The following is a 26,036-nucleotide window of genomic DNA, read 5'->3' on the forward strand; positions in this document are numbered from 1 at the left end:
TGACCCAGCCAATCGGCCTCAAGAGCAGGAGGATTGTGGGAGGTGGAGAGAAGTTTGTGTGGGAGAGAGAGGCTTGTGGAAAGCCGGTGGTGGCAGTTGAGGCTCTGAGGATTTTTCCTGAGAGGCTGTTTTGTTTGGCGTGTGCGGTTCTAAAAATAAAGTTAGTTTCTTTTGACAAGTGGCTTCTGATTGTGCCCAGCCAGACTGCCGCATTTGGTGAAACAAATCCTCAAGGAGTTTTCTGAGAAAGGGATATGGGAGAGAAATGATCTGAGATTGTGTATATCTGAAATTGTATTCTACTTTCACATTTGATGAATAATTTGGCTATACAGAGTATCCCAACTGTGTGTCAGGTAAGTCTAGAAGCTCCTTGAATCATTATGAGGTTATGTCCTGATAAAGCTATTGGAAGTTGAAAATATCTTAAATCAGAAATGAATTTAATACATCTAACCTACTGAACCTCATAGCACTGTAGAGTCTCAGTTGTTTATCTTTGTGATTATGTGACTGATTGGAAGCTGTGGCTTGCTGCCACTGCCCAGCATGCAAGAGAGGATCATACCACATATTGCTAGTGCAGGAAAATATCAAAATTCAAAAATTGGAGTTCAGTTTTTTTGAATGCATATCACTTTTACATCATCATAATGTTGAAACACTGTAAGTAAAACCATTATAATAAGTTTGGGACCATCTACATTTAAATCTAGAATTTCTTTGGTTCAATTTTTCAGAGAGTAATTCTCCCATCATCTAGTTGTGTAGGGGAGGAGATGAGACTTGCAGTTTTAATTCCTTGAGATAAATTCAACCACTGATTTTTAAAGCCTGTGCATCATCCCTGCCTTTTGGGACACTGGGTCCCTCCAAATTCCAAGTCTTTGCCAGATTCTTCAGTGCAAGCAGGCTTGCTTCTTGTAGGTATTCCCCTCACAGGCGCTTAGACTCCAGCTTTCTTTATTCTTTTTTAAAAACTTTTTTAGTTATATATGGACACAATACCTTTATTTTAATTATTTATTTTTATGTAGTGCTGAGGATGGAACACAGTGATTCACACATGCTAGGTAAGTGCTCCACCACTGAGCTACAGTCCCACTCCCAGTTTTCTTTATTCTTAATTACCTTCTCTTTCATCTATTTTACAACATGCAAATATTTGCAGATAGTTCTCATCCACTGTTGGGCCTCTCTTAATTATTTTTCTTCTTGTGGATCTATATTAAAAAACATTTTAGGGATAGTTTTCATGGGGCTCCAGCAAAAAGTCAAGACAAAAAGTTGTGTTCAATCTATTATGTTCAATTAGGAGTGTTTTCTGTCTTCTCTAACCTTGATTTTGACCCACTTTCCCACACAATCTTACCCACCGATGCTTTAAGCACTGAGCCCAATAATAATACCAAGTGTGGCTCCCTATGACTCATCTCCAATAACTCTTTAGTACTCCAACATACACTATTCCTAGCTTCTTGGAGCTTAATGTGGCCTAGTACCTTCTTCTATCCCAGCTTTTGTTTTCCTTTGTTTCTTGTTTGCCATCTTGTATGCTTCCAACCTGCTGAAGTTGGGTCTTCACTTCCTTGGTGTCCCCTCCACTGAAGTCTTGCAGAGAAGATACAAAGAGAAAAACATGAGTTGGAGGAAAACTCTTCTGGGAGTCCCATCTTCTGATGGCTATAAGTGGCTACCTGCCATTGACCCCACTGCAGACAGAGCCAAGCTCAATGCTGGGGCAAGGTCCTGGGGATGGAGGGCTTACTGTGTGAAGCATAGTTGGAGAGGAGAGGAAAACTCCTTGACTTCTAGACTTGAATCAGGTTCCCAATGTCAGAGAGCAGAAGGGGACTGGGGACCTGAGCATGCAAACCATGTACTAGGGTGAGGGAGTGAGGGTTCAGTGGGCCTGGGTGAGAGTATGTGTGACTTGGTGCACAGAACTTGGGAGGGAGGGTAAGTGTGCAGGACTGTTCACAACTCATTATTTCTGGGCTGGGCTTCCTCCAGTGATCACTGTGCTCCTCATCAACCTCTACCTGGTGGTGTTCACACCATATTGGCCTGTCACTGTGCTCATTCTTACCTGGCTGGCTTTTGACTGGAAGACCCCTGAGAGAGGTAAGGGCCCTGTGCAACCGTGTTGCCATGTACCACATACAATTCCCTCTTCTCTCCTAATCCTGAGAGTCTTTGGCCAATTCCCTGGCAGCCCTTCAGCCTGTCTCTCCCTGGGCTACAGAGGCTGAGGGAAGGGTTCCTTTTAAGGTGTCAGAAAAGGCCCCAGTTAGAACTGGAGTGGGTTAGGGAAGGGGAAGCTCATGAAACAGAAGCTCCCTGTCCTAAATTGGCCCTGATATGCTTACCCAGGTTGTCACTTTTAAGAGGCCAGCAGCAGATAAGAGTACCCTGTGGCAAGGGAAGAGGACAGTGAGGTGGACAAAGCTGTGCTACATTGCTTCTGCTTTCAGGTGGTCGCCGGTTTCCCTGTGTGAGAAAGTGGTGCCTGTGGAAACACTATTGCAATTACTTCCCCATCAAGGTGAGTAGCCCCAGAGCCCCAGTGGGACCCCAGGCCAGTGCCAATTCCAGGGTCAGCAGCTGGGTCAGTTGTGGTGGTGGGTACCATCCATATCGGGGCCTATGAGAGTGATGTCTGCTGGGGTTGTACATTGCCCAACCTACATAGCCATTCCCAGAAGCCCTTTCCTTCCAGGTCTCTGGCCAACAGGAGGCCACTGCCCTGGCTGTAGCTCTCCTGACTCCACTTTCCTCTACAGCTTTTGAAGACTCATGATATTTCCCCCAGCCACAACTACATCCTTGCCTGCCACCCTCATGGGCTCATGTCCCATGCATGTTTTGGTAACTTTGCCACCGACAATAAAAACTTCACCAAGATGTTTCCTGGCATCACCCCTTATATGCTCACCCTGGGAGCCTTTTTCTGGGTGCCTTTCCTCAGAGAATACATAATGTCTACAGGTGAGTTGGCTTCTAGGGCATAAGGTCAAAAAGAAAAAAATGGGGAGGTGGGTGAGAGCAAGGCCAACTCCATGATCCTCTGATCCTGAACAGCTATACTAGGCTGGCCTAAAAGGAGGCTTCTAGCTCTTCCCCTCCCTTAAATACAGATGGAGGGGGGGATGTTTGGGGGATTGGAACATGGCCAAAGACCTCTTGACTTTTTCTGCCTGCCAGGGGCCTGCTCTGTGAGCCAATCCTCCATGGACTTTCTACTTACCCAGAAAGGCACAGGCAACATGCTCATTGTGGTGGTTGGTGGCCTGGCTGAGTGCAGATACAGCTTGCCAGGCTCTTCCACCCTGGTCTTGAAGAACCGGTGTGGTTTTGTGCGCATGGCCCTTCGGCATGGGTAAGGACAGCTCCAGTCCAGAAGCAGGGGTGGTGGGGATCCAAAAGCCCAACGGGGAAAGAGGGAAGGGTTTTGAGGAAGTGGTATCTAAAGAGGGAGGTGGGAATATACAATTTACTGTTACTAACCAGGGCCATAATAAACATATACAATTTGTATTTGTTATTGAAACAAAAAAGCAACCTTGTGTCCAGGTTGGAGTAGAGCAACAGCCAAGTCCTGGAGGCTTTTCTGCATATGGAGAAAGGGTAGATGGCCAGCCCTCAGCCTGTTCTCCCTCACATTAGCCTCTCATCTGGGCCAGTCCCTCTTGAAAAGGGGTCAGGCTGAAACCCCAGCTCAGAGAGAGCGAGCTTATCATGTGGGGTAAAGGGAAGGAAGCTGAATGAAATGGCCCTTGGGTTTTATGGAAATTCAGACCAGGGGGTTCCCAGGAGTACCTGGGCTTGCATCCTTGAGGTTGCTGCTGCTTTGCCCCCATGGGAAGCCTGGGATAGGCCATGGAGCCCCCACACTCAGCCTGGACCTAGGTGCAGCTGGACTGAGATCTGGGGAGGCCTGCAGACAGACTGAGGGACTGCCTTCAGCAAGGTCCCTAACTTTCTGGGCATTAAAGAAGATGCTTTTTCCTTTCAGGGTGGCTCTAATCCCTGCCTATGTCTTTGGAGAGACAGACCTCTACAATCAGCACATTTTTACTCCTGGGGGCTTGGTCAACCGCTTTCAGAAATGGTTCCAGCGTGTAGTACATATCTACCCTTGTGCTTTCTATGGGCGTGGTTTCACCAAGAATTCCTGGGGCCTTTTGCCCCATGCCCAGACTCTAACCACCGTTGGTGAGTATCCCTTTCTATTGGCAGCATCAGTCGAGGATGCAGGATCCATTCTGAGGGGAGCTTTGGCTCTGGCTGTGCTCAGAGACAGGGAGGCTGGCTAGGATGCGTGGCAAGTTGGGGGCAAGGGTGGGGAGAAGCTGGGCTTGAGGCCTAGGGCACCTATTCTGAGGAATGAGCCATACTGATACTTTTCCTGTTCCCTCTTCTGTCTCCCCTGGCAGTCGGGGAGCCTCTAGCACTGCCCAAGATTGAGAATCCGAGCAAGGACCTTGTGGCTAAATACCACGCACTCTATATTGACGCCCTACGCAAACTGTTTGACCAGCATAAGACCAAGTTTGGCATCTCAGAGACTCAGGAGCTGGTGGTAGTTTGACAGACATCCCAGCAGCCTCGCAGCTTGGTTGGAAGGTGTGAAACCTGTGAAAATAGGAGGTCGAAAGTCTCCTATCGGACTCCTGCTCTCGATTTGATCAGTCCTCATGGGGGGGGGGGGGTTGTCCATGGGGATGTTCTCTGTGCTGGTCCTTCCACTTCCATCTTTCTCCTTTTAGCTCTTTGATTTCCCCTGAGGGCCATGGGGAGTTAGCTCCAAGAGGCAGGGATGCCCTAGGGTAGAGGTGCCCTGAAGGCTCCCTTAGAAGGCATCAGAATTGAGGAAAACAATGGACACAATAAAAAGCCCATCTTCAGATATTACGTGAGCCCCAACTAGTCTGTTCTGAGGGCTTTGGGTTCCAGCTCAAGTCTATCCTTGAAATCTCCAATAGCCCCATCTTTTTGCATCAGCCTCTTGTAGGACCGGGTGCTTTAAGAGCCAGTGGGCTTTGAGTTTAGGCTTTACTACCTTCAAGCCATGTGACCTTGAGGACAGTCTCCTCTGAGCCTCAGTTTTATCTGTAAAATGGGACCAATAATCCCTCCCCTACCTACCTCAAAGGCCGTTGGGAAGAGCAAATGATACTGGATGTGACTGAACTTTATAAACTGGAGAGCTATACCAGATTATTCTCCAACCATTTCCTGTCCTTGAGTTAACAATGCCCTCAATTTCGTGTCATCTCGATTTTAAAAGAAACTTAATAGTGTATGATCTTGTGTTGAAAGTTTAAGAAATGGCTACCAACTGCCACTCTTTATACATACTTGTTTTCCATCTCATAAAGCTATAGTAGAATGTGTCAGGCTCAGGCCTTATTTGCCATCTTTCCTTTAGCAACTTGACTGTACTTGCCTGGCCCTATGACTCTGTCCTTTGAGCACCTGTTTTCCAGTAGCCATAGAGTACTTTCCTTCCAAGTAGCAAGTCTCTCAGACTCTTGGCCCAGTGGATACTGCAATGACAGGTAACAAAATTTGGTCCACAGGGCCCTTGTTCTATCCCTGTTGAGTGGAACACCTTTTGGTCCAATGATTTACCTGCATTGAATTTTTCAATTTGGTCTAGAATACCCTGTATATAGTGTAACATACATTTTTGCCCTGGGTGCCTGCCTCATGTGATGATTTACACATGATGCGGCAAAAAATGCTTCCACTTTTTTGCTTTCTCTGGTACTTCTTGTGCCAGGGATTATGTGCTCCCTGAGTTATCATAAGGTGCTTTTGTTTTGTTTGGGTGTTGGGGATGGAACCCAGAACCTTGTACATGCTAAGGATGTGCTCTACCACTGAGTTATACCCCATGGTGTTTTGAAATAGTCTCCAAGTTTCCTGTAACTATTTTCCCTTTCAAAACAAAACAAACAAATAATCAAAAAATCCCCTTTAAGGCAGCCAGAGGACCATCTTGGGTTCCAACATCTGGCCTATGCACATCTGGCCTCTACAGATCAACCTGGGCTTCTGTGCTTACATGTCACATTCTCCATCTATACATTGGAGACAAAGGCTGCATTGGGTTGTGAAAAGTGACCAGAATGCTTTTGGGCTACATGTTTCTGAGTTCTCTTATCTGGTCCTCTTCCAGTGGGCCTCTTTCCTAGGACAAGCCTCCACAGGAAGAGCATGGACCAAGAGGCAGAGGCAGCAAGGTAGAGGGGAAAGTGTCCTGCACTGGGAACTGACAAGGCTGAAACACCTACTAGGTGGCTGGCCTTCCACATGCTGCTTAAAATCTTTGAGCATTGCTCTTCTCATCTGCAAAATGAGGTGATACCTTAATGATGAGCTGAAGGCTGGATTCCCCCAAGCTGTTTTGGGTCAAGGCCTGAAATATCTGTTAGTCTCACATGCTGGTGTCCTTGCCCCAGGACAATATTCCTTTTGGCAGGACATCTAGCCTCCCGGGAATATGGTTCCAGTACATCTAGGGTGATAGGGATGGGGGCATGTGGTTTGGAGCACAGAGAGGATGTGGGATGCTCCTGACAGGAAATTCAGACTATGTTCTTTCTTTTGTTCCCTCTGAAATGAGTGCCTTGGTCCCTTCTCTAGCTCATGAGTGGCATAATTTGCAAAGAAGCACCTAGCCCATAGGAAGTGCTCAAACTGATTTCAAGAACAGGAGGGGGAAAGCGCTTTATTTGCAAAGAATAAACCATTAATTTACACAAACTTACATCCCAGTTTATATACATTATATATAGTTTATATACACAGTATCTCACACTGGATGCTGACCCCCAAAAGCAGCAATGGGCCTGCTCCAGGCCATTATCACAACAAAGCCTACTCTCCCCTATCCCAGCTGGAGCTTTCTGAATAAAGAAATAACACACCCCAATGCCTCCTGGAGAGCCCTGAAATGGATTAAAAGAGAAAAAAATTGGGTTCCTTCTCTGTACTGGCAAGGCCTAGGGGAGCCTTGAGGCAAGGGTGGGACCTGAGGCAGCACTAGGGTGGCCTAAGAACTTCCTGGTACTGGGCCAATCTGGAACCTTTTAGTACACAGGCAGGAGCTGGGCAAATGTGTGTGTGTGTGTGGGGGGGGCAGAGCAGAGTTCTGATGAAGGCTGCCTCTCTCCTCTCCCTGCCTGGCCAGGCTCCTTAAAGGGGCCAAGCACGTCCAGCCTTGAGTAGGTGGGTGGAAGAAAGAAGGTGGCCCCGTACAACAGGGGTGGCTCTTCTCCTTCCTTTTCTCTGCTGAATCTGGAGGTCAGAGCTTGCTCATCATTGGGAAGATCACCTTCCCTCTTTGGGCCTCGGTTTCCACATGAGTAAGAGGGTGGAGTGTAGGTCAGACTATATTCCCTCTAAAGGCCTTTTTAGTTTTAAATTTCTCTGAATCTTCTAGTTACAGAAGACACACACACTCACATGTGAGTGCATACAGGGTTCTTAGCCCTTTCCTGTTAAGCAAAAGAAATATGGCTCAGGATGGATGAAGTGGGGGAAATAAGGCAAATGCTACATTTTACAGGGAACCAGTAGCTGAGCAGCCTCCCACAGCTGCCTTTTGTACCAGCTTGGCTGTTGAAGCCAAGCAGCTGGCAGAGGTTCCTGCCATGCAATTCTCTTGCAAACCTGTCATCTGCTTCCCCTCCAATGTCCTTGTCCCATTCTCCACACTAGCCTTAGCCTTCTGGTAAATTCCCATCATCATAATTCCAAACTGTAAATCTATCTCCACATCCTCCAACAGTAAACTGCTTCACTACTTCACCAATGACTAGACCACAGCAGGGTTCCCCAGCTATTTCTTATTTCCTTTACCATCACTCCCCCTCTAGGGAGGGTTCAGAAAGAATGTGGGGTCCAGTGGGAATCCTGCTTTCCCTACAATCCCTTCCATATCTGGAGAATGGGATGGGTGTCAGACTGTCCTTTAGGGGTACAATTCAGAAGTTTTTCCCTCCTTTCTCCTCATACCCACTTGGCTTTAGAATCAGCCTTCTCTCGAATCTTCCCTGAGAGATGCTGATATTATCAAGGTCTCTGTGTTCTGGTAGAAAGAGATAAGGAGTCACTTAGTAGCTGTGAGGAGTCAGTGGGCTCCTGGTGGCTGTCTGTCTGTAAGGAGGACTTTGCCCACAGTAGGACTCCATTTGTGATGGCTGCTTGTTTTGTCAGATGGGTGAAAAGAACATCAGGGACTACCCATTATGGGGTCCCAGAGGCTGCTGCTTGGATGTGATGCCAAGAAGATTCTTCTCAGCAGCCTCTATGGCTGATGGCTGTTTCCCAAAGAGATGTTTGACTCTTTGCTACAAGAGCCCCTGACAGCCAAGAGAACTGGGATTACTATCAAGTAATGAAAATGGGCATCTCTGGGTTTCTCCCTAAGACTCTCAAGGATCTTGGTTCCATATCATCAACTTTATTGGTTCTCTATAGACCCCAATTCCACACAGTTCTATGGTGTAAGGGAATAATTTTGGAGTCAGACCTAGCTGACTTAAACTGGGTGAAATCTTAGTCAAAGCACTTCACCTCTCTGAGCCTCATCTAAACAATGGCATTTGAGATATTCTCTGCTCTGCCTTCTTCAAAGGAAACAATAAAGGAGAAAGTACTTTCCAAACTTTGAGAGGTTCTGCCAGTTCCTAGTACAATGGCAGATTGTGTAAGGCACTTTAAAGGAGCTGAGCCTGTAGCTTTCCTTGCCTCTGCCTCTGGTTGCAAGGCTGTCGTTAGCAACTGGACAATAGAGGCCTGGTCCACCACTTCTTGCCCTGACCCTTGAAAGGGAGGCACATCTGAGAAAGAAATACCTGTTGTTCTTGGTAGATTCCAGTTGCCTGAAGGAATGTATTCCCATCTCCTCAGAAGAAAACAGATTTTAGGAACAAGAGGAGCAAACTGTACAAGGCTGACCCCACAGCGTTGGCCTGGACCTAGCACTTAGAAGCCAGGTTGTATCCAGGCAGGTAGAAATAAGGCCCTTGAATGGTCCTAGCATTTGACCTGGCAGGAAGCTTGGGGTTGGGCCAAGGTGCCTTTGGACCTGAGCTAGGGCACAGAACCCTGCCCAATGCCCAGATGCTGGCTTCTCCTGAGCCTGACTTCAGTGAAGCAGCAGGGGCTCTGGGGTGACTAAGCTCTAATAGGCCATTGGCTGCTGTCCTTTTGGATGAAGCCTGTCCTAATGATCACTTGGGTTGCGGCAACTTGGACAAAACTCCCCTGTCTTAACCCTACCTCTTGCCCTTTCTAGGCCAGGTAGTAAAACTCTGCTTTGCTGATGCCCAAGGGCAGTCTAGGGTTTGGGAATTCAGAAGGCTACTGTGGCAGCTGACTGTTAAGAGTCACAAATATTAGAACTTGACTTAGGGACGTTTGGAGGTCATCCAGTCCAACCCCTTGCCTCCAGACACAGTTTGATTAGAATTAGATGAATACTACTTGTATTGTTTAGTAAATGGAAACTTCTCTTTGTGCCCAGGTAAGCTAAAGAATATCCCAGACTCACATAAGCACAGGTCCCAGGTTAGGCACCTGTCTCAGACAGAGGTAGGCTCTGTGGAGAAAGAAGACAGGAGTTCTAGTCAGATTGGGGCAGGTGCAATTGCGAGGGGGACCCTAGGGAGTTTTCTGAGCATGCAGCATAGCTGTAAACAAAGAGACATGTGGCCCCAAGTACCGATTCAGAGTCTTATGCAGGCAGGTTTGTGGCTGTTCCTGCAATGGTTCCCTGGCAGAGCTAAGTTCCCGTCTCTGGAGCCCAGAAAGCTGCCACAGTGTGGCTCTCAGCCTGAGTGGGAAGGGCTCCCTGACCCTCTTGCAGGTCACAGTGCAGAGCAGCAAGAATGCTTCCACTGCCAAGGACACTTGCTTGGCAGGTTTTTCCCCTGGTCTCTGCCACCAGCACCTATCTTTTCCTTCCTGGCTCTCTCCTTAGGCTGTAGCCTAATGCCACCCTTGCCCCACCCCCAGCCAAGAGAGGAGCAGCAGCACCCTTGGGATCACCCCCAGAGTCTGGAGTGCACCTTCACTTTCTCTGGTCCACTGCCCTGGATCCTCATTTTAGTGCAACAATGATAAATCTGACAACAGGGACCTCGGGGTTGAAGAGTCATGCCATAAGCCAGTCAATAAGGAGCCAAAGAAGGTTTCTGCTTTCTGTAAACCCTGGGGCTCCATCAACTGTCCTGTTAAATCAAAGTCATTCTGGAAAATCAAGCAGGCCTTATCATCCTGGAGTCACTGGGGAATAAATAGCACAGGGGCGTTTCTCTCTGTGGCTGCAACGCCAATATACCTCACTCCACAGCAGCACTTAGAGGTTCTGGGAGTCCTGGCTCCCAAACCTGGGGCAGGGACATGGGCAGGGGCAAAATGGGGGGAGTCTAGGATGCAGGGGCTTCGCCCAGCCTGATGGCCCCAAAGAAGGTGGTGTGCTTGCTCATATTGATAGAGATGTCGGCGTGCACCATTTTCACGGCGATCTTCTGCCGGGCCTTGAGGAGGCAGACACCCGCAGTATAGCAGGTGTTGTAGTTGGTCTTGCCTGTTTCGATGCTGCGGGTGCACTGCAGGAAGGGCTTCTCATCCACCACCACCTCATAGCTGGCAAAGTCAGTGAAGTTGATGTAGTAAACCTGGGTGAGAGGCAACAAGAAGGGATTGGGGAAGAGAGGAAAGAGAGGGTGGGGGCCCTCCCCTATAGTGACCAGACAGGACCCTCTGAGATGAGCTGCCAGTGTACCTTGTAGAGGGAGCAGTGCCACTTGAAGGCATGCTAGTGGGCCAATAGGAGCAGCAGGGTGATAGGTTCATGCACTGTCTTTCCCCTATTCCACGGGGCTCAGGTGGCTGAGCAGACCTTTCTTACAACAGCACACCTGTCACAAACTCTGTGAGGGTAAAATATTGTGCCTGGTTTGCCCCTTCAACACCTCCTCACCCCATCTCTGGTATGAAGCACAGTGATCTGTACACCTTAGGTGCTCAATCAGTGCTTGATTAATGCTCTAGATAAAAATTAACTCCCAAGTTCAAGCCCCAATGACTATGTGCTACTAAACTTAGAAGTCACTGATCCCCAGGGAGGTCATAGTAATGGTATTCCATTTTCTCAGCTCTTTAACAGAAGCCCCTTCAGCTTGCAGCAGCCCCTCTCAGCACTAAACTCCTCTCCCTAATCACAGGACCCCTTGACACTCCCATTAGATGACTAAGGAAACAGATCCAGAAAGATGGTGAGCCATCCACCACAAATGATATATCAAATTTGGAAGGGCAGAACCCAGGTACCTAACTTCACTCCCATGGCCAGGAGGAGACACTAACCTATGCTTGATGGCTTGGTGTCACAGGGATTTTCCTAGCCTGCATGGGCCTCTCTCAATTCTCCCCTACATTTAGAAAAGTAATTTTTTCCATCTGCATTACCCTTAGTCATCATGCCCCATCCCCTTTTGATTATTGGCCACCACCAAATGGCACGTAGTCTGTAGGACATTGGGGTCATACCCACATGCCCCATAGGGGTTGAGACCATCTGACACCCTAAATCGCTTTATGAAAGCTAGGAGCTGTGTATTCAGGTGCTATACTATCTCTTGGGTCAGGACCAAGCTATGCCAGGATGCTCAGTGTGCCCAGCGAATGCTTATTGACCCACATTCTCTGGCCACTCTCCTGTGAGACCCATCTGTTGGCTCCGTAGTCCTTCTGTCCATCCGCCTGCTTGCTGCCCACCCCAGAGAAGCCCCAATCTCAAGGCTCATCTACTTCTAACTCTGTGGAGACCTCCCCCCAGTGGGGGCACCCAATGGGGAATGGCAGTGGATGGGCACTGGCAGACCTGGGGAGTGGGCCCAGGGCAGGGAAAGGACAAAAAACAGAGGGAGAAAGGCCTGGGAGAATGACAGAAGGAAGGAGGCAGGAATAACAGAAACAGAAAGACAGAGACACAAATGGGAGAAAGAGGAAGGAAAGAGTCAGAAATGTTTTTGAGGTGGAGAGAAAGTCCGCAGGAGCACAATTCATTATAATGCCCAAGCTAGCAGTGTTGTGGGAAGCAGTTCTCAGCAGCCCTGGAACTGACTCTCAAAAACTATGCTGAGACCAAGCTCAAGTTTGGCAGTAGAACCAAACAGTTCAGAGGGAAACAAGGGCCTGGGGCCCTGCAGGAGGGAATCAGATAGTAGGATGTGGGAGGGGCCTCTCTTCAGTTTTTCCATGATACATGGCTAGGAAAAAAAATGAAGCAGCCCCCCCACCTCATTCCTCCTTACAACGCCCTCCCCCGGGGAAGTACCCTTTCACCCCCACCCAGCCTGCCAAAGCAGGAAGTTAGTCAATGGATAGTCTTGGCTGTCTCCATAGTGCCCCTATGTGGCCTGCACCGGATCTGCATTCTGGATATAAGAGTTAGGCCTAAGACCGTACTCACTTCTACCTGACTATAGATGAAGTAGGTGCCATCCACCAGTACCTCCAGCTCCCCGCTGCGGGGATGTAGCTTAAACACCTTGGGGTTCATAGTGATGCGAGACCAGTCATTGAGCACTCCACCTGAAAGATCTCAGTATGAGAGAAGGGCAGTCAGTCAGTACATGTCAGAATAATCTGGGCAATAGAAATAAATACCAAACAGTACACAATCCCCTACCCTGCCCCAGATGACTAGGAAGGCCCAGAGGCCAAGCTTTAAGAAGAGCATTTGGAAGCAGGGAAGTAGTGCCGTTTATTAAAGGACTCCTGGGCCTGCCTCAGAGCCCTGTGTTTTGCCTTTCTTTCTTCATCCCTCCTTTCCTGACTCTTTTGTCTGAAAGAGTATTTAACCAACACCTTCCAGTTAGAATTTGGAGTGCTGGTGGTAAGAGAAGAGTGGGCACTCTTCTTTTCTTTCTTTCTTTTTTTTTATGGGGCATGCACAGGCAAAATTCAGACACTGAGTGGCAGGCTAGGTCTTATTATTCAATTTTACTCTCCCAGCAGTAGCTCCTGAATCCCTCTCCTGTTTCATAGGTTCTCCTCCTTAAGAGAGTCCTTTTTATGGTTCCTCCACACCCACTCCTTTCTGGAAAGCCTCCCTGGGTCCTCAGGCAATTACTCAGCCCAATGAGTGGTCTATCTGGAGAACATTTAAGGATCAGAGGTGATTGAGACTCCATGTCAGCTGGAGCTAGTGACCACCAGTAATCAAGCCCCATAGGTGTGAGGGATCTTTAAGAGAGTGAGGGATAGACTGCCAGGTTGCAGTAGACCAGCCAGAAGGATAGGGGAGGGTGTCTGGGAGTTGAGGCACCCTTGGCAAGGCATCTATCTCTTGGCTCTACCTCAGTCAGGGGGAGCCAGCACATGAGGGTAGAGGAAAACTTCCCTTTTTCATCCTGCAGAAAAAGGGATATTATTTCCTACTATGACAGGGTGGAGTGGAGGGAACCCAAGTTCATGGAGCCTTTTCCCCCTCTCAGCCATCCATTTTTCACCCAAGAAATTATGTTTTGAATATCCATCCTTGGTCAGTCTCAGGAGGCTGCCTCTCTGAGGTGTGAGGAAAGAGGCCTCTGGAATAGGTGGCCATGTTTCCTCAAGGTGATACATACATAGGATGGAGTAGGAGGAGTTGCCCTGGCTCCATCTCTTCAGTGGACTACTCTGGATGATGTCCTGTCACCGCTGACTCCCTCACTTCTTCTGGTGGAACTAAAGGTCAGCATGGACAACTACTGGGGAGTGGCCAAGGGGGGCTGGAAACAGTCTTGCTATATGTTAGCAGGAACAAAATCAGTAGCTGCTGGCACAGAATAAATACTGAGGCCATCACTCCAGACACCCAAACAAATCTATTCCCTATGTGTCCCTGTCCTCCCTGGACAGATGGTAATCATGGCCCACTCCAGGCTCTGGGGCCCATGGCACCTGGTCCCCAGCAGGACTGCTAGGATTTTGGTGCCATTCTGCTCATTTTTTTTGTGCTTATGAGGCTATTAAGTCAGACATCCAGGTGGCAGGCAAGGGGAGTAGCTAAGTCCAATCATTAAGGAAACTCAGCACAACCAGTTCAGGACTGACTTGGCTCTTAAAAGCTGTCCCCATATAGCAGGTTTCTTGGCCTTCATTTACTGTCTCCATACTCACAACCCCTCCCTTTCAGTCCAAGCTCTGCTAGCATCTGGCATCTTGGCTAGCTTGCTATTTCCTAAGGCTCCTGGGGGTTCTTGCATTTTAGGCTTTGGGCACCCTGGGGACTGGACATTATTTCAAAGTGCTGTTCTTTAATGAATGTTCATGTCTCTTTGGGGAAGAAAATTAACCTAATCATTCAGTGGAGTGGACATACATATCACCGAAGGAGCATAACACAGTACAAAGAGCCAGGCAAACAGTTTCAAATCTCAGCTCCTAAAAAACTATGACATCTTGGCCAGTTAATTAACCTCTCTGAGTTTTGCTTTCTGTCTCTGTAGAAAGGTGCTAATACCTACCTCATAGGGCAGTTGTGAGGGTCAAATGAAATAAAAAACAAAGAAAGCATGTTGAAAACTCTAAAGTACCATACAAACATAAGCCACATACATTATTATGGTATTATCCAATCCCTATGGGACTCTGTTTCCCCACCTCCCTCTCTCTGTTTCTCTGGTACCAGGCATTGAACCCAGGGGTGCTTAACCACAGAGCCACATCCCCAGCCCTTACATTTTATTTTTTTTTTAAAATTTTGAGACAGGATCTTTTAAAGTTGCAGGGCATTGCTAAATTGCTGAGGTTGGCCCTGAACTTTCAGTCCTCCAGCCTTAGCTTCTGGAGTCCCTAGGATTACAGGCATGTGCCACCACACCCAGCTATTTCTCCATCTCTTAAATGCAGGGGTTACATTAAAGCAGTGTTCCTCAACCTCATTAAACATGTTCTCCCTTTTGGTAGACACTAGCATCTCATACTCCCTAGGGATTCTAACATAATCCTCATTCCCTGAGAAGCACCCCCACTCATTCTCTTTTTAGAGTGATCACACAAGAAGAGATCAATTTTATGTAGTTTTCCCATCTCGAATTTGTATTGTGAAAGTGTTTATCAAACTACTCATATCTCTATGGCGACTCTGATATAGACTCCATCCTTCAAGAATATCTGGATGGATGATGTCTCAAGTCCCTTTCAGTTCCCTCATCAGTGAATTCTAAATGCAATTTAGGTGTAGCAACTGATCTTGGTGCAAGCCATTACTGTGGATAGCCAGTAGAGGGCACGATGGAGTAGAGAATGGCCTTCTATGCCAAGGGTACCTCATAGGCCTGGGAGGAACTAGGCTGGACAATTATTTGGAGGCTGGGGATGAGGGAGGAGAGATGCTCCTTTCAGGGAGGCAGCCTACTTTGATTCTTACCATTCTTGACTTGAATTGCTGACCCTTGGCCCTGTAGATGCACCACAGCTGGCTGGGAGGATGAAAAAGATAAAGAGTAGTCACTGTAATAGTTTCTCACTCTGCCACGGTTCCCAGGTTTCTATCCCTCATTTCTAAGTCTTTTTTTGTATCCCAATTCTTATTCCTCTCCCCGGTCTTGGGATGTTAGTGACTACATTTCTACTAGAGGGCAATATAATTTTGTAGCTCTGCCACCTCCACGCTATGTGACTTCAGCTAAATATAGTGCCTCTGAGCCTCATTTCCCCAACTGTAAAATGGGAATTATTAGAATCTCTGGCTTCTCTCACAGGGAAAAATGGGGATTATAAGAATCTCTGGCCTCTCTCATGGGGACGTCTGAGGATCAAATGAGGTGATGGATATAAAATGGCCCCATGAAGCCATCGTGCACTGTGCAGCTGTGTAGATTTATCACGGTGGCCAAACAGCTGTAGTGAGGGTGGCTGAGATGAGACAAAGCCAGGCAAGGCAGCAGAACCTGCCAACAGAGACAGATTAGGAAGCTCAAAGACTAGGGAGGAGCCCCTGGGGCCATTAAGGCAGAAGCCTAGGCTGGGCTTGGCTTGGAGGTAGTTGGCTATTTTTCAAGGACACACTCTTAAACTCCTCAGCTCTGTCTCCTAGGCACTTTGAGTGCCAACTAGGTGTCTGGGGTATGTGGGGAGTCAGAGGCCAAGGTGAACATTCCTGACTGTTGGCTCATTTCCATTCACTACTGAGTCTAGCTCTGGTGACCCTCTGTCTCCTGTGGAGTGAGGGGGAAAAAGTCCCATAGCTAAAGGTTCCCACAGGTTCCCATAGCTAAAGGCAGGCCCTGAGACAAAGTTTTTCTATTCATAGACATGGGAGGGGTCTGTAAGTGAAAATCCTCAGAACCTCCAAGATGTCTTCACCAAATAAAGCTTCAGGAAATTTGGTAGGGAGCTGCCTGAAAGTCTGCTCTAAGCCTGTGGCCTTCCCTCTGCCCCAGGAAGACAGAAATTCCCAGCCAACCTGGTTTTCTCGACTTCCAGCTTTATCAGCAGCACCTACAAAATAGGACAGGACAATAAGAGGGTGTACTCTTTCTACCCTTTCCCCACCCAGTAGCCAGTGGCACTGAACCTTGCTCCTTGGGGCCAGCCCTGTCTGAGCTTTCTTCCCCAAGTCTTAGAGCTGTGGGGAGAGTCAGAATGCAATGGGGGGCCCTGGGAAGTGAGAGGATGCCCTTTCTTTCTCCTTTCTGTCCCTGAACTTCATCTTCAGTAGGCATGGCATCCAGCAGGGAAGCTGGCCTCTTGCCAATACAGGCCTAAGGTAAGCCCCACTGAGAACCCGTGGAGAGTGATGCTGTCTGTTAATAGTCTTCATGGAGCCCATAACCATTTATAAAGATCTGGTTTCTTTAATTGTCTCTTCCTCCTCTAGGACATAAACTCTACAGGAACAGGGACCACTCAGCAATGTATTTCTCCATACACAGAAAGTGCTCAATTAATATTTGTGGAATGATTGGATTAAAAAACCAACTTTGTCTCTTGTGGCCATGGTAACACTGCTTAGCCCTATTTGAATTCCAAGTTAAAGAATATGAGTCCTGCTGCTGAATTCTCAGACCTAGAGAAATTGGCTATAAAGAGTCCATTTCTTTTAAACCCCAAGGTACAGGAAGTGAGCAGGAGAAAGAGATAACTACTGACCTAAGTCCAGTCTGACTCCTGTCAACTCCAATTAGGCAGGTCTGAGTCTGCAGCCATACCTTTTGGCTGCTCTTCTGGGCCCCAGGAAAAAGATGCAAAGTGATGCAATGGCATTTAGGCAGTATTGTGGGATAAGGATCTAGTGCAAGAAGCATTTTGTTGCAGAACAGGATGGCCATGATGCCTTGGTCTGCTGGATTCACAGTCTGAGCGACTCATAAATTTCCAGCTACTTAACCATCAGTGACTACTTCTCTACATCTATAGGAAAGGCACCTCAGAGTTCAAGGGATGAAACTACCCTCCAGCCTTCAACATCTCTCCCTATAATCTGTTTCCATGCAAGCATCCGTATGTGGAGCTAGATGCTGGGAATCAGAGCAGACCAACTCCATCCTCCACAGGAAACCCAATGAATCATCATGGCCCCTCTCTCTGGCTCATGTAAATTTACTGGTACACTATAGGGAGGCCTAAAGTCAAGGGATATTGTGATGGAAGATTTCACATGGGGCAAGAACAGGTAGCCTGTCATTGACATACAAGAAGGTAGAGTAGGCCAGACTCTTCTGGCTTGTCCAATTCCTAGCTCTACACTGGGAAAGGAGACCTGCGTTTCTTATTGCATATCAATCCCATCACCACTATTTGAAACCATTCTCAGGATCACCCTCTCTTGCTCTGTAAAAGTATTGATAAGGTGCTTGGGGGGTGAAGAGACAGGAGAACTCACCAGAAGGTCCCTGGAGGCCAGGGGGACCTTGAGGACCGGGAGGACCTGGAGGACCAGGTGGTCCCATGACAGTTGTTCCTGGAATTCCAGGAATTCCTGGAATCCCTGGGGGTCCCTGAGGTCCTGGTGGTCCTGGAGGTCCTGGGGGACCATTGGGCCCAGGCGGCCCTGCCTTCTTTCCTGGAAAAAAAAAGAATCAGAGTTACATTTGTAGTTATTTGCTACTGAGAGTGCACTGTCAGGAGTATATTGTCAGGAGTTCTAGAGACTTTCAATGACATAAAATCAGCCCTCTGGCTGGGAGTTCCTGATAAAGAGCTGGACACTTTTATCATGCATACCCTACCCCTTCTCTCAATTGGATAGGAAAATACAGAAATAAATGGACCTCAAGGAGCTCAGTCTAGTGGGGAAATAGTCACAGAATAGTAGGAGTGCTACATTAATGGTAAGGACCAAATGCTGAAGAGGTCAGGGGAGTCTTGAAAGAGAAGGTTACAATTCAGCTGAGTCCAAAGGACAACAACTACCAAGCAGTCAGACCTATGGGTCACTTTGTGGTTCTTTACAGAACTGGGCCATTGTTGAAGAGTGTGGGACTTTCATGTTAACTCCCTAGTTTGGTGGATTTGATGTGGATGACAAGAGGAAGCTGGACAGCCTGACCTCAGGAATGCCATTGGCTCTGGGAAGACACTTACTGGAGTCAGGATATGCAGGAGATGGGGGTGGGGATGGGGATGGGGGCAGTGCTAGCTGGGAATGAGAAATGGATGGGGAGGGAGGAAAGGAGGAGAGGGAAAAAGGGAGGGAGGGAGCTAAGAGTGATTGAGGATATTGAGAAACAACAGGAAGTAAGGGGAGGCAGAGTAGAGAGAACTGAGGAGAAGGCAGCAGGCATTGCTTTCTCAGCTGACCTCTCTAAACTCTATTTTTAAAGATCTCTGGGAAAGGAAATTCTGCAAACTCCCTTGGTAACATGTTCCAATGTTTATCACCCCTCACTGCTCACTGTTAGGAAGTTCTTTGGTAGATATAACTGAAATCCCTCCTATGGCAGCTTAAACTTTTATTCCATCCTTTGTGTAGACAGAGAAGAATAGTTAGCATCATTGACATAATAACCTTTATACACTCAAAGACATTAGGTTACCCATCAATCTCTATTTTTCGTATGCTAAATAATCCAACTTCCCAGAGTCTTTTCTCAGAGGCCCTATTCTCAAATGTATTATTCATTATAATCACCAACTCCACTCCCTTCTGTCCTCACTATATTTCCAGAACAATCTCAGTCCTTCTGTTTCATATTCTTGTCCTTCGAACATTTCCACCCAGATGTAGTCATGCTAAATGAGACTTAAACCCAAACCTCCAGCTCTTTCTGTTTACTTCTCTGCTCTGAGCAGCTCCACTTGAGGACTGCAGCTAGTCACTCAGAAGTCAGTGTCTTCTTCTTCCCTTTACCACCCTCTCACAATTTTGTGGAAGTCCCAGGAATGGAAGCCTTTTACAGGACTCCACCACAATGCCTTCAGCTGAGGTAGTTTAATTTTAAAGACAACCCTTTCTTTAAAATCTTCATACTGACTCCAACTCCCTGCTCATCAGACTCAGCCTGCAAAATCCTGTACTGACTTATCAGGTCCTCCTTTGAAAATAATGCCTCATGTCCAAGAAACCAAATCCTCATGACAAAGCCACTCAAGAGGCCAACTGTCCATGTTTATCCACATCTGCATTTGGAATGAAAGAACAGATCACTTTTCTCCAGGGAGTTAAAGAAAGGAAGGTCTGGAGAGTATCTCTCCCAGAGTCCCTGTAGCCTTAAAGACCTAGAGGTCTGAGCTTTAGAGTTTTCCCTGAACTTAGCAGCAGAAGATTGGATCTGCTCAGTTTCTACATCTAGCCAATTTTAAGATGCTGAACAGGAAAACCATCTCCCTTCAGATTTGGACTGCTTCCAAATCAGGCTTATTTGGCGCCCAAGTTTCAATTCTAGCTAGTGTAGTGGAAAGAAGTGGAATCTGTACTCCGGAGATAAGAATGTAAGCCCCAGCTCTGCCATAGTCACACTTGGGGCATATCCCTTCCTCTTCTTGAGCCTTAGTTTCTCCATCTGTGAAATGAGGAGGTTGGCCTCAATGATTTCCTTAAGTTTCTTCCTGAGACTAAGGTTCCCTAGGAGGACTGACCTACCCTTAGCAGCCAGGAAACGTTCCTAGCTTGGTTGTAAGGCTTGCTTCTCCTTCATTATTTTTGGGTGGAGTAGACACAAAGGATGGTGCATATTAGGCCATCCTGTATCTTAGCATTTTTGGGCCTAACAGAGATTTTTCCAGCTAGAGGGTGTTCTGTGGGTAGCAAAAACTTCAGCTTCAAGAATGTGAGTCTCCTGTAATTGCTTAATGTAATTTTGGAAGAATTACAGCCAGAAACTCCTCCAGTCCAAGAGAATAATGGTTGCAGTGTAAACAGAGAATGTTCACTTATGAAAATGTTAGAAGGCATTTGAGAAAAAGTTCCTGCTGTGATCTAGTTGTGCAGCTGGTCTTTGCCTCTCTGCAATTAGGGAAGTGTGCTTCTCATATTTGCATACTTATAGAAAGTTAGGCCCAGAGAAGAGCATGTTCAAAATGACCTCTGGACCAGAGGCTGACTTTAGATGATTGAATTCCTTCTTCAGATTTCCTAACAGAATATTTCATGATACAAAAGTCTAGAGACTTTCATGCTTAGAAAGTTACCCTGTGTAGTCCTAGAAGAATATGCATATTCCTTTCAAAGTTGAACTTCATCAAAGGGACAGTTCCCTAACATTTTAGCAAATCCCTAAATATTGAAATCACAACCAAATTGAGAGAGAGAGAGAGAGAGAGAGAGAGAGAGAGAAAATGAATGAATTATAGAAGTAGGAAAATTCCATTAAAGTGTGAAAATTAAGGGAATAACTCAATTTAACTCTTCAGGCATGGGCCTATTCACTGTGTCCAAGGAAATCCATGTTAAATAGTTTCTAAATCACTTTCAGCTAAAGTAAATGCTTAAAGCTCATGTGCATTTTCTTCTCAATAATGTCCCATACACGAGGTAGCAGTGCTGGGCAATAATCCGAATTGTAATTTCTGCCTTAAAGGGATGTGACAAGAGTTAAGAACTAAACACTTAAAGACCAAATTTACTTTCTTAAAAGACAGTATGTTGGTGGGCTGGGGTTGTGGCTCAGTGGTAGAGTGCTTGCCTAGCATGTGCGAGGCCATGGGTATGATCTTCAGCACCACATAAAAATAAATAAGTAAAATAAAGGTATTGTATCCAACTACAACTAAAAAATAAATATTGGTATGTTGGTGGTGAATGCACAGGCCCCACAGAGAAAGGTTTCTTCGCTGATTCCAGTCTCCTGCTTTTTTCTAATCTTGCTCAGCTGAGGTCCTCTGGAGGCCTCAGTTTTGTTACAAAAGGAAAACAAATTTACCATGGGGTCCTGAGTACCTCAAGGCAGCAAAGTACCCTGGCAGTCAGAAGTGGCAGACTGTACCTGAAGCCAGTCTTTTTGACTCAGTCTGAGGTTGATAACCTATTCTAGAAAGTTCCATAAATCTTAATAGAGTCATTTCACTTGAAGCATTTAAATGAAAAATCATTATTTTTACATTATCTATCATCCCCTCAGGCCAGAACCCAGAAACAAGCTAATATACTAGTTTCATAGTTGGTTTTTTTTTTTTTTAGACATAAGGAGTGTATCATATCACCTAGTCCTTTCTTTGGAGCTTGTTTTGTCTTTGGATGCTTCTCTTCAAGTAAATGAGCACTTGTACCAGCCCTTGGGCCGGTCTCATCTCAGGAACAATGGAGACTTATTGGCCCAGAAACAGTACAACAGAGCTGCCCAACTAGAAGTTTCTTTTGAAAGACTGAAGGATCAGGGTAACACTACAGTCTAGTTTTCCCATCATAGAGAAAAGGATATTGAATCCCTACAAATAAGACATATCTTCCCTGAGTATCTGGGAAATTGAATAGGTTGAGATTTAGGCCAAAAAACAAAATATTGACATTTTTTCCATAGGTAGTGTACCTTTTTCCTTATAAGCACTTCAGGTCTTCATTCATATATGATCACTGATTTGATAAAGGAGGGAATAACAGAGAAAAAGGAAAAGCAGGGGAAAGAGTAAGGAAGGATGAGGATAGGCCAGAGATGTAGTTCAGGGTAGAACACTTGCTCTAGCATGCACGAGGCCCTGTGTGAAGAAAGCAATAAGAAAAACAAAAACAATTTTTATATGTTGCTAGAGAATCAGTTTTATCTTTCATGGACCACTACTGAAGAACCATTTTTTTTTGTTCTTTAAAAACTACAATGCTCATACACATCATAGGTGATTGAATAAATAATAGACAAACAATGTTGAAAGAAATTAACACAAAAATCCTACTCCCTTGATTTTTTTTCTTCTAACTTTAGAAAAGACATGACAAGACAATTTTTTAAATCAAGAGCTTAACTTACCCTTTTTCTTGTTTTTAACTGGACCTATTAGAAAAAGAAAATGGAAAATTAAGTCACTGAAAATTAATAGAAAATATTTACTCTTTTAAGACAGGCTCTGCAAGGGACCTCCAAGCCTGCAAATTTAAGGGAGCCTGACCGCCAAGGGTCAGGTTCTTGACAAAGTATCTTCCAACTACAAAGCCTTCCCAGTTGGTTTTCTGACTGCTGAGACCACAAAGATGACAAGGAAGATTCTTTCCTAGAGAGAAAAATCTTTCAGCCTTAGTCTTTGGGGAAGGGAATGGGTGCTTCTTTGTAGAGATGAAATGCCCAGAAACGCATAACTCAACAATCTTAGGACGGCATTCCATTAATTCTGCAAGTCCTGAGGTTGAAGAGTCACGCATCCAGGTGAGGACCTGATATGGCGTCTCATGTGGGGAAGCTGAAAAGAAAAAGGAGTTGTTTTCATGGAAGGAGCAAAACAGCAACAGTTTACTTTTTAGTCACTTTCTAATAGTGATTTAATTTGGTAGTTATTAAAATAGTGCAACCAGGGGCTGGGGTTGTGGCTCAGCTCAGCACCACATAAAAATAAATAAATGAAACAAAGGTGTTGTGTCCGTCTACAACTAAAATAAAGAAATAGATAATACTGCAAACTTAACACACTCATATGGGGTCCACATGATCTCACACTGTCATTTACCATAATTTAATGGAAGCTTTAAAAGAAGTGTGAACAGTTTCATTGATAGTGAAATCACAAGCATTTTCTTGGGAATTACTCTTAAGGAAAATAATTTTAACCATCAGAGGACACTCAGAAAACCCAAGGCTTTTCTGAAATATGGGACAACCACTCCCTTGACATACACAGTTTAGGTGCCTTCCACTCATTTTTTTTCCCTCCCAGAGACCCCATTTTCTTCATTCAGTAGATGGATCTGGCTCTCTTTAGACACAGGTATAGGATAGCTGTTCCAAAATCCCACAAAAACAATATTGCACAACATTAATCCACTGTCAGGGCCCACCAGAGCTTACAAAAAGAACATCAAGGGTTCAAATATTATTTTATAGTTTATAACGCATATTTACATATATTCTCTCATTTGATCCTTGTAACAAGCCTGGAAAAATCTCTAGAGATGATAGCAGTCTCTACTAGAGGTCAGTAGAGTCTCTAACCTATAGGACTTCCAGTGTGGCCAGGGTTGCACAAGCCCTTTAGAAAGAAAAACACAACAAAGAATAAAGGAAAAGAAAGGTGGGCTGGATCTCATGATAATTAAAGGGAGATGAGTTTAGGAAAGGGATCAAGGGGTGGGAGATGGGAAGGCAGGGGGAAGTGCTGGGGGTGTTAGTGTGCATGTAAATGTAGCAACAAATCCCATCATTTTGTACAACCATAATGCACCAATAAAAATGTGAAAAAAAATTCAGTGTCTGTGTAGACTTCCCTGGCAAAGTAGGTCCTGAGTGCAGGAGATGTTTTAGGTAGAATTGAGCAACCTACTGCACTGAAAGGCCATGAATCTCCATTCTCCTATCCTCTTTTTTCCCTCCTTCCCTCTCCTCCCAGTCCTTTGTTTTCTTCTTCTTCTTCTTTTTTTGCTACCCATCCTTTATGGTTTTTAACAAGATTGAGAGCTCTTGAGAATATGTATGATGGTTCTGGCAAGGAAGTACAACTATACAGATAATACTAAGAGGCAGCAACTCAAACTGAGAAGGGCCTCTTCCTTGAACAAGAAAGCTGATTGGGGAAAGATGTACATAGAAAGGGCCGGGCCCCAAATAGTCTGCTACCAGCTGACTAGTCAGCAACCTCAGACCTGGAGAGCAACAGGATGGCAGCAACTGCAGCCACCTTGCCCTCATAGCCAAGATGTGCTAGTCATGGCCAAGGTTTTGGCTAAATCAGCTGGAGGGTTAGTGCTGTTCCATCAGACTTCAAAATAGGCTTTGAGGAAATCAGACCATCACTAGTCAACCAGACCTTACTGAACATGCCTACAGAATTGAGAACAGTATATACTGCAACACAACTCCATCCTCAAAGAAATTACAATTAGAAAAACACCAAAGATGGGGGATTTTAGGAATTATACTGGCTAACTGAGGGGGGCGGGGAAACCTTCCCAGAGAAAGTTTGATTTAAATGCACTATTGGAAAAAAAAATGCACTATTGAATAGAAGGAAAGTGAAGTTTTTTTTTTTAATTTTCAAACTTCTATTATTTTTTTACTACACATACTTATTCATTACTTGTATATACACATAAATAATACACAAAAAGATAATCCAAAGAAAAAATAGCTTATTAAAGTGAGGCTGGGGGACAAAAAGACAGACAGTGTAGGCAATAAATGATTGGGTCAGAAAGATGGGGGCTGATTCAGAAGTAAATGAAATGCTAATACCCCCAGAGCCCTTTCCCCTGCTGCAACCTGTTGTCAAGGTGACCTGCCTCCAGGGAATTGTTCCTCCCTACACCAGGCTGCTAATGAATGCCTCCAGGGCTGCTCCCTTCCTGCCTGAACCCCTGGGAGGCTTTGTTCTGCCCTCTGATTGCTCTACCTTTGGCCCACCTTTTGGTCTCTAGTCACAGAAGCAGGATGGGCAGGGGAGGCCAAGAGAAAAAAGGAATTCTAAAATCTATAAAAGGGGCAGGACACCCCTACTTCCTCGGATACCAGCTCTGGATCCCCTTCTCTGCAGAAAAGTCCATCTCTGTTCTATTCTTTAAATAAAACTTGCTTTCTTGGTGTTAAAATTTTTGAGTGCTTTATATATCCCAGAGATTAGTGCTCTAGCTGATGTGCAAGTGGTAGAAATTTGCTCCCAAAATGTAGGCTCTCTATTCACTTCACTGATTGTTTGTTTTGCTGAAAAGAAGCTTTTGAGTTTGAATCCATTCCATTTATTGATTTTAATTGTTGCACTATAGGAGTCTTATTAAGGAAGTCAGGGCTTAATCCAACATGATGGAGATTTGGGCCTAGTTTTTCTTCTATTAGGTGCAGGGTCTCTGGTTTAATTCCTAGGTGCTTGATCCACTTTGAGTTGAGTTTTGTGCACAGTGAGAAAAAGGGATTTAATTTCATTTTGTTGCATGTGGATTTCCAATTTTCCCAGCACCATTTGTTGAAGAGGCTCCAATCAATAAATGGGCCAAGGAACTGAATAGACACTTCTCAAAAAATGATACACAATCAATCAACAAATATATGAAAAAATGTTCAACATCTCTAGCAATTAGAGAAATGCAAATCATCTCACTTCAGTCAGAATGGCAGCTATTAAGAAAACAAACAACAATAAGTATTGGCCAGGATCTGGGGAAAAGGACACACTCTTACATAGGTGGTGGGACTGCAAATTGATGCAACCAATCTGGAAAGCAGAATGGACATTCCTTGGAGAACTGGGAATGGAACCACCATTTAACCCAGCTATCCTACTCCTCAATCCATACCCAAAGGACTTAAAAACAGCATACCACAGGGACACAGCCACATCAATGTTTATAGCAGCATAATTCACGATAGCTAAACTGTGGAACCAATCTAGATACCCTTCAGTAGATAAATGGATAAAGAAAATGTGATATATATATATATATATATATATAT

The 26,036-nt window shown here is 45.6% G+C and overlaps 2 protein-coding genes across 3 annotated transcripts in view; one reads left to right on the plus strand and one right to left on the minus strand.

The window, feature by feature from the left end:
- Awat2 (acyl-CoA wax alcohol acyltransferase 2) overlaps positions 1-4,591 on the plus strand; it is a 70,594-nt gene extending 66,003 nt beyond the window's left edge. For both annotated transcript variants that reach the window (XM_048797151.1, XM_015501608.2), the window contains 6 exons: positions 2,014-2,124; positions 2,475-2,545; positions 2,784-2,988; positions 3,205-3,379; positions 4,016-4,215; positions 4,437-4,591. In XM_048797151.1, the coding sequence (XP_048653108.1) occupies positions 2,014-2,124; positions 2,475-2,545; positions 2,784-2,988; positions 3,205-3,379; positions 4,016-4,215; positions 4,437-4,591 (917 nt within the window). The remainder of the gene's footprint in view (positions 1-2,013; positions 2,125-2,474; positions 2,546-2,783; positions 2,989-3,204; positions 3,380-4,015; positions 4,216-4,436) is intronic.
- Positions 4,592-6,709: 2,118 nt separating this feature from the next.
- Eda (ectodysplasin A) overlaps positions 6,710-26,036 on the minus strand; it is an 82,215-nt gene continuing 62,888 nt past the window's right edge. The window contains exons 2-7 of the mRNA XM_048797152.1: positions 22,416-22,439; positions 17,897-18,076; positions 16,478-16,512; positions 15,440-15,491; positions 12,494-12,624; positions 6,710-10,694 (exon numbers count right to left, since the gene is read on the minus strand). Of these exons, the coding sequence (XP_048653109.1) occupies positions 10,443-10,694; positions 12,494-12,624; positions 15,440-15,491; positions 16,478-16,512; positions 17,897-18,076; positions 22,416-22,439 (674 nt within the window). The 3' untranslated portion in view covers positions 6,710-10,442. The remainder of the gene's footprint in view (positions 10,695-12,493; positions 12,625-15,439; positions 15,492-16,477; positions 16,513-17,896; positions 18,077-22,415; positions 22,440-26,036) is intronic.

This window comes from Marmota marmota, unplaced genomic scaffold (assembly GCF_001458135.2).
Source record: "Marmota marmota marmota unplaced genomic scaffold, marMar, whole genome shotgun sequence".
NCBI lineage: Eukaryota > Metazoa > Chordata > Mammalia > Rodentia > Sciuridae > Marmota > Marmota marmota.